The sequence below is a fragment of the Sinocyclocheilus anshuiensis genome, unplaced genomic scaffold (genome assembly GCF_001515605.1).
Source record: "Sinocyclocheilus anshuiensis isolate Anshui unplaced genomic scaffold, SAMN03320099.WGS_v1.1 scaffold329, whole genome shotgun sequence".
Classification (NCBI taxonomy): Eukaryota; Metazoa; Chordata; class Actinopteri; order Cypriniformes; family Cyprinidae; genus Sinocyclocheilus; species Sinocyclocheilus anshuiensis.
This window is the reverse complement of record NW_015540881.1, coordinates 500117-508523: the sequence shown is the minus strand read 5'-3', so window position 1 is coordinate 508523 and position 8407 is coordinate 500117. Positions and strand designations below refer to the sequence as shown.

The 8407-nt window shown below is 37.9% G+C and overlaps 1 protein-coding gene across 1 annotated transcript in view; it reads left to right on the top strand.

The window, feature by feature from the left end:
• LOC107688447 (chromodomain Y-like protein) overlaps positions 1–8407 on the top strand; it is a 27450-nt gene that overhangs the window by 14404 nt on the left and 4639 nt on the right. Inside the window, exons 2-5 of the mRNA XM_016486114.1 lie at positions 5278–6037; positions 6985–7247; positions 7651–7823; positions 7935–8145. Of these exons, the coding sequence (XP_016341600.1) occupies positions 5278–6037; positions 6985–7247; positions 7651–7823; positions 7935–8145 (1407 nt within the window). The remainder of the gene's footprint in view (positions 1–5277; positions 6038–6984; positions 7248–7650; positions 7824–7934; positions 8146–8407) is intronic.

Here is an 8407-nt window from a genome sequence, read left to right as displayed (position 1 = left end):
TTTCACAACATCATATGACCCATATAATAATAGCGATAATATTATTGCACTATTTAGTTAGTTTTTAAAAATAAAATAAACAAAATAATAAAGTGTGATAATACTATTATATTTTAATATAAAAAGGGAGTATTAAATACAAATACAATTATTTAATTTTAAAGTAAACTTAAAAATAAAATGCTAATAGTTACTTCTTTTTATATATATATATATATATATGAATTTTCATCATTTTCAACCTGAAAATCAGCAGGCTTTTATTTTGGTGGGTTGCCGGCAAGTAAGTAGAGCGTCAGTGAATGAAATGTCACAATTTTGCATTGTGCTTTGAAAACGGCAGCGGGTAGCCTAGATTTATGCTTTCAATTTGAATAGAAATCTTATACAGAACAGTTTGTCGATCTAAAATGGTAATTGTGCATTAACAGCTGTCATCCATGTCGGTACGCAAATGCGCTGTCAGAACTTATTTATACAGCGCATTTTTTATTTTGGTCGCACATGCGGAACTGCGGACCACTTATGTGCACCCCTGTGTATACTGTATCAACTATAGGCTACTGTATGCATTTGGGACAGAGGACCTTCTTTGTGATCGCTATCATTTATGCAGTTCATTACTGACATTTAATTAAACTTAGAAATGTTAAATGCTTGAATATATATAATCATTTTGCTTGAAATTGTATCTGTTATGTTACATTATTACTGCTGCACGACTCATCAGTTTCTCATTTACAACGATATATTTGTAATGTGCATCTTTCTAATTTTTAATCTTTATTGTTAATACATGTATATTAATAAGAAATGTGATTTGCATATGTGTATAATTTAGTTCAGTGATGTTATACAGTGTTGTAGCCTAATCTTTTGTATTTTCTACATTTCTTTGTAGGAAACCACACACACACACTCACACATAACATCCCGAGCTTGTAACGCACATGATATCACAGCCTATCGTACATGACTAATAAAAATCACAAAAAAATTATTATAATATATTATTATATAGGCCTACTATTTGATATCAAACAAAGTGAGTAAATTGAATTAAAGTAAATTCAATCCAAGCAGTTTAAGATTTTTTAGAACAGGCTCTTTTTTGCATTCTTCTGAAGGTGCTCCGCCTGCGCTTGCGGTGTTGAATGCGTTGTTTTTAGATGATTTAAACATGTTAATTACACAAATAAAATGTTTAGCGTAGCCTAACTCTGGACAAACAGTGTTTGATTAGCCTATATTTAATTTATTTATTGTAGACGTTATTTCTAAGTGAAGCAACATTTGCTGAAATATCCACAAGAAGAGCGCACGGTCATCTGTCGATCATTTGCCCTGAGTTTGGTCTTTTAAAAACACTCTCAATTAATGCATTAAGCCAGGTTAAGCGTTTTAGAATGTCCCCGTCAAGGTTGCATTTGTTACTTATAGCAACAGTAGACTAAATTAAGTCGTGATCATGAGAAAAAAAGTTACAAAAAAAGATAATAATGCATGGCCACTTAGAACTTCCGTACAATTACAGATTAAAAGAAAGGAATAAAATGTAGGCCTACTGTAATAAGTGTAGAATTGCCTTGTCTGTTTACTCACTTGCATCAATCAGAGTGAGAGAAACAGTGAGAGATGTTGAGACAGGTAAAAAGCATTTGGGTAATAGTGAATATTGACCTATTGTGCGTACCGTTGTTGCTCCCGCTGTTAGCAGGGGATAATCACTGCATTTGGGGTAAAAAAGACAGAATTATGTATTGTGCCAAGAAGGTTGTCTGTTCGTTCACAGAGTCATGAACTGATTGGCAGCTGCCTTTAGCAGAGCCTTTACCGATTACCTCCATTGATCAAAGCATTCGGCACGGTCATCTGTGAGTGATGTCACCTCCAGATACAAACACGCCCCATAGTATAGTCCCGCCCCTCACATTGATTGACAGATTTCCATGTAGACATCGGAAATTCAAATGCAAAAGGAATTGTGATTCCATTTGAGTTTTGGTAGGTTACATGCACGACGCAGAGGGAGTGAATAAGCAAATGTGGTAATTAATATTGGTATTTAAATATGACAGGCTCATAACTCGTAAGAAATGGGAAATACAGTTGCAAATGGACTTTGCTTTTTCATTTGGAATGTGGCAGTCACTGTGCGTTCGCGAAAGCGAAAATGCAAATGGTAATGCAAAATTTGCAGTTGCATTTGGATTGTCACAATTTATGCGTCCACATGTGGAAAACACAATTGAAAATACAATTTGCAATTCCTTTTGAAAAGAGTCCTGAATATTCTTCCATAAGTCTGCCTGCCTGAGATGCAAATTCACTCTCTGACAGCAGGTGGCGCTTATGGAACATCAGCGAAATAGTCTTTCCTTGGTTACTGCTGTAAACAAACTAGGGCTGCACTTATAGGCCCTGTCCCAAATGGCACACTTCGTGTGCACTTTCGGTCTTGAGGACTTACAATGGCCGCTACGTGCGCGTGTCCGTTAAGTCCACAAGACTGTAGGGTGTCCCATTTGTCATTTTAGCTTTCAGAAGGGTGCTCGCGAGTGCCCCCTTTGCGGCCGCTATGTGCCCTCGATCCCCACTTCTGCTGAGCCCGCAAGCCTGCGAGCAACGCAGCCGACTTCTACCCGGCAGTCAAAGTGGCATTACGTCACGAAAATGAGGACTCAGAGGAAGACCGTGAGGGTTTAGGGTGCCATTTGGGACAGGGCCATAAACCTTCTTTAAAGGCACAATATGTAAGTTTTCGCCGCTAGAGGGCGCGTATTCAAAACAAACAAAGAAGCAAAGGTGTAGTTTGACAAAGCCGTGACTGAGTGCGGAATAATGGGAGTTGTCGTCTTCATCCACACAGCCGATGCAATCTGACGGGACTCAGGCAGAAATCATGTTAGTCAGCAAAATATGTAACACTGTTCTAGTGATTTTTGGATATTTTAATAAAAAAATCTTACATATTGTGCCTTTAAATGCATTGTACAAGATGAAAGATGAAAAGAAAATACCATCTCAGAACAGTCGGTTCCCTTCAGTGATACATTAATATAGGGCTGGGCGATATAGCTAAAAAATGTATCAACGATATAAACGCCTAAAATGAAATACGGTGCAACATGCCGCAATCGACACTGTCTGTTCATATTCACTTTGTTACCAACAGACGTAATAGATTTAATTTGTTTGTGCAGGGGCATTTTTGTCGAATTTAGTGGCATTTTTGCCCCATCTAATTTCTAATGTTTTATATGCAGATTAAATAGGTCTTTATTGTATAGGTCTAATTGTCTCCCAAGGCCACACGAGGGCGCAATGAGCAAAATAATGCAGCGCATTTAGCAAGAAACTCTATAAAAACGTGCATTGTCTAAATTAACTCATAAAAATAAAATATAATTTCGTAAATTGCATAAACAATTATGAACAAAACAGCATCATGTATTTATGCATTGCTTAATCCAAAGAGCCGAAGCGCCATTCACACAGACTGCATTTAAAAACATATGAGATGCAGTGAAAAGGAATAAACCTCCACAAATCCGTGACGTGTTTTCTAAAAGTTTAAACTGTTTTAACTTTGCATGGCTTTCTATACATCTCTTCTGTGAGACGTGAGTGCAGCAGTCATATTTGTCCGTCTAAAAATACGCTGAATATGCGTTCTGTGTGAATGGCTTGGTTTCGGTTTTAACCCATTCAAGATCTTCTCTGCACTGAGCTTCTATATTTCTCTAATATTTTGAATGCATAACACAGCAGCGGCGCATCTCGTGGGCTAGACTAACAAAACATTCAAATGCAACAACGTCACTTACATCATCACCGCATCTCGTGTGCCACTGATGACGCTCCCTGATGCACACCTAACATTCAAATGCAAATGTTTATTTTAAATTCGACTAATATTCATTCTTTATTCACAATCTCCTCATCACAGGCAGGCACAGCACTCATTTCAGCATGTGTTCGTATGCAAATTATTTGCACTCAAATGCCCCCAAATATATTTTGAGGTCGCGCTGATTAAATTCCGGGAGCATATGCGACCAAAATGGTCGCAATTTCGAGCCCTGGGATTGGAATGACGTGAGGGCAATTTGATAACAGAATTTTTGTTTTTTGGGTGTGCTATTTCTTTAACCTTTGTTCTGTGATGATAAATCCTTTGGTGTTCCCATTCAAAAAATAAATAAATAAATACACTAGCCTTTTAAATATTGCTTTTAAATCTCTTTTATTTATGTTTGATCACCAAATCTTGGATTCAGTCTTTTTGTCAACTTGTTTTCTTTCAATTAGTACGGGCAATTTTTGGTTGTTGTTAAACCCTGTGTGAACTAAGTTAGTACATTTTTGTCAGTATTAGTTAATTAATGCAATAAAATTAACTGGCATTTTTGGGAAAAAGAAAATCCTGAACACATGGACCGTCACAAAACATGAGGGTTATACGCAGCCAATAAACCATGTATAGAAAGGGTGCTGTTTAATATTAATTGCAAATTATATGACCATCCTCAATATCTCTGCACCAACATTTAATAATCATGAAACTACACAACCTCCTTGCTGGCCATATTACCTATTCAGTCCTTTGTTCAGTCCAATTGAGTGCAGTTAAGAATGGTAGTGTTCATTCATTTATTCATCTAAAATCATAATTTTAAGGGGTGATGCAAACATTTGTGACCCTGGAACACAAAACGAGTCTTAAGTTGCACGGAAATATTTGTAGCAATAGCCAACCATACATTGTATGGGTCAAAATTATTGATTATATTATATTACTATATTTTTCTTTTATGCCAAAAATTATTAGGATATTAAGTAAAAATCATGTTCCATGAAGATATTTTGTAAATTTCCTACCGTAAATATATCAAAACTTAATTTTTGATTAGTAATATGCATTGCTAAGAACATTTTTTGCGCACTCATCATCAATGGGAAGCTTATTTATTCAGCTTCAGATGTATAGCCTAAATCTCAATTTCAAAAAATTGACCCTTATGACGGGTTTGGTGGTCCAGGGTCACATTTGATGTTTTTACAACTACCTGCTTTTCATTTATCTAGCATATGTAATAATTGCTATATATATGTAATATATTACATATGCTTTAAAAAAATTAAAGTAAAAGTGTATTGATATAAATTGCCATTTCCTTCATAACTTTTGAGTAAATGCTGTTCTTTAATCTCCAGCATGTTATTATTTTACATAAATTTCACTAAGCCATACTTTATCTGCATGCCCCTCTTTAGGTGGAGAGAATAGTAGGCAAACGTAAGAACAAAAAGGGCAAGACTGAGTACCTGGTCCGCTGGAGAGGCTACGGCTTTGAGGGAGACACCTGGGAGCCGGAGAATCACCTGTCCAGCTGCGTCGAGTTCATCCATGAATTTAACCGGCAACACAGCGAGAAGCAGAAAGACGTAGCTTTACTCCGTTCCACACGTAGCTCTCCCAGCACAGCCGGAGGCAACGCCCGCAAACAAATCAGCAGGCCTCAGCAGTCCTCAGTGAGTCCTAACACAGCGAAGACCTCTCCCCCCACCCCAAACACACCCTCCACAAAACGGCTTCAGCCAGCACAGCATTCACCGCACAACAGCGATGCGCAGCAGCAGAAGAGTAAGCGATCGGCTGGCGTGAGTAGCAGTGGCACAGTCACTGACACGGCTCCGACGGCAGCGCCGACAGCTGCTCCCACTGTGAGTGCGCTGCGGCGTAGTATGGACCTGGCTAAATCTGGCATCAAAATCCTAGTGCCGAAGAGCCCAATGAACAGCCGCACTGACACAGAGGAGTCTCCCAGTGAGGCAGCGCACAGTCTGGAGCAGGGAGGCCAAGAGCCAGATGCTGTGCCCCCTGAAGTGGCCTTGCTGGAGAAACCCGCCAGAGCTGTGCGTGTACAAGGAGAGGAACGGGCTCGTATGGGCACGAGGCCCAGAACGCAAACAGCCCTTCTGCCACCGCAGATTCCCATTACCCCCGCTGCCGTCCGCACATTAAACGGGAAAGGTAGAGTTCTCTCGACTTACACTGAGAACATTACACTACATTCTTTTGAGGTTTAGTAGAGTGGGTTTTAGTTCCAGGCCTGGAAGCACCATTAAATATGTTTGTTTCAGCCCTACTCGTATAATTTAATGGATTGTGTGTTTCTAGTCATGGAACAGCACAATAAACGCTAATAAACAAGCACTTGATGAATGAAAGCAAATGTGTTGCTGCAGAACATCAAGTGATTTTTGAGGGTACCTCCAGGAGTTGATTCAGAAGGCGTATGTTATCCTGAATATGATGCTAGTTTTCCATTAAAATTAACATTGCTACAATGGTCTTGATTTGTAAAACGGAAGGAAATAATTTTAAAATGTAATAGGTCTAACTTGTAATAATTTGTTTATACTTGCATATGCAGATGACTTTAACTAAAATTAATTAATTTCAGGCCATGATGTTGCATCCATAAATATACACAACCTTTCAAAAGTTCAGTTCAGTAAGATTTTTCAGGGTTTATGAATGAAGTCTCTTATGCTCACCAAGACTGCATTTATTTGATCAGAAATACATTAAAAACAGTAGTATTTTGAAATATTATTACAATTTAAAATAAGAGTTTTTTTTTTTTATTTGAATATAACTTAAAATGTAATTTATTCCTGATGGCAAAGCGTATTTTTCAGCATCATTCCTCCAATCATCAGTGTCACATGATCCTTCAGAAATCATTTGAATATGCCAATTTAGTGTTCAAGAAACAGTTCTTATTAATGTTGAAAACAGCTTAATTTTTTTTTTAAGTATTTTTAAAAAAAATGTATATATTTATTAATATTTACAAAATAATAAAATAGTGTTTTTATCATATATATATATATATGATTATTACTACAGTATTGCTATATTTTATTTATATCATATTTTATTAATTCACTTTTGCTTTTGATGTTGTTTCATAGGCGTGACTACCCTCATGGAGGCCTCGTCTGCAAATGGAACAGCCATTACTCAGAGTGCTGCGGCAGGAGTGATGAGCAGCTCAGGGCTGACAGGCAAAAGGCGTTTTGAGGACCGTGCAACTTTCGACAAGCGTCTGCGCTTTAGTGTTCGTCAAACTGAGAGTGCTTACCGCTACAGGGATATTGTAGTTAAGAAACAAGATGGCTTTACACACATTCTGTTTTCTACAAAGACCTCTGAGAACAATTCACTGAATCCTGATGTGAGTACAAATATATTTCATGTTAGAAATGTTGATTTGACTTTAGATTTAAAATGCATAAAAAGAGTTTGTTCTATTTTTAAGTATCTTGACATTTCACTCATTGGTTTTTATAGTTTAAAAAGTAAAAACCTCAATCTGAATACCTGAATTCAGGCTGGATGGTATGACAGTAGAAAAAAAAATCTGATGCCATACAGTACATGTATAGTGTTCTCTCCAGACTGTGTGACAGAAAGGCGCATGTAATGGAAGCCATTTTGTTTTGACACGTCTTGTCACATTCTGACATAGACACAGTGTAACTAGGTTTCTATTATATATGATATTACTCGTACTGTGATATTGGTCATTCCCCCCACCCCACTCTGAAGTGATATAACATCACTCAAATGGTTTCCAGGTAATGAAAGAGGTTCAGAGTGCCATGGCCACAGCTGCAGCTGATGACAGTAAACTTGTTCTACTGAGCGCCGTGGGAAACGTCTTCTGCTTTGGCCTCGACTTCATCTATTTTATTAGGCGGCTCACGGATGATAGGAAAAAAGAAAGTATCAAAATGGCGGAGACAATCAGGTACAAAATGATGAGAATATAAATATTATGACAGCTATTTTACCACCATATTTCAGGGAACTGTTTTGTAATAGTAGCTATATATAAACCAATGTTTTCTGTTGTCTTCAGAACTTTCGTCAACACATTTATTCAGTTCAAGAAGCCCATCATTGCTGCTGTGAATGGGCCTGCTATTGGGCTTGGAGCGTCTATCTTGCCCCTGTGCGATGTCATCTGGGCCAATGAGAAGGCTTGGTTCCAGACTCCTTACACAATCTTTGGCCAAACCCCAGATGCTTGCTCCTCTGTAACATTCCCTCTCATCATGGGAGTCGCCTCGGTGAGTACATCAAGTGTGCCTCTGCATGAATAACTTGTCCTTTTATGCGCACTGGCTGATCTTAGCCTGAAAAATAAGCTTTTTATAACGATATTTGTGGAAAATAAACAACATTTATGACACAGTTGTTGTCCGATTTCTTTGGTGATTTCAAATAAGAAAGCTTAGTGAACAGTTTTGGAGAACTTGATGTTTCCCCATTCAAAGAGATAGGAGTTGCACTTGCATGCCCGAGAGGCGTTTCAAAGATGGCCGCCGAGTG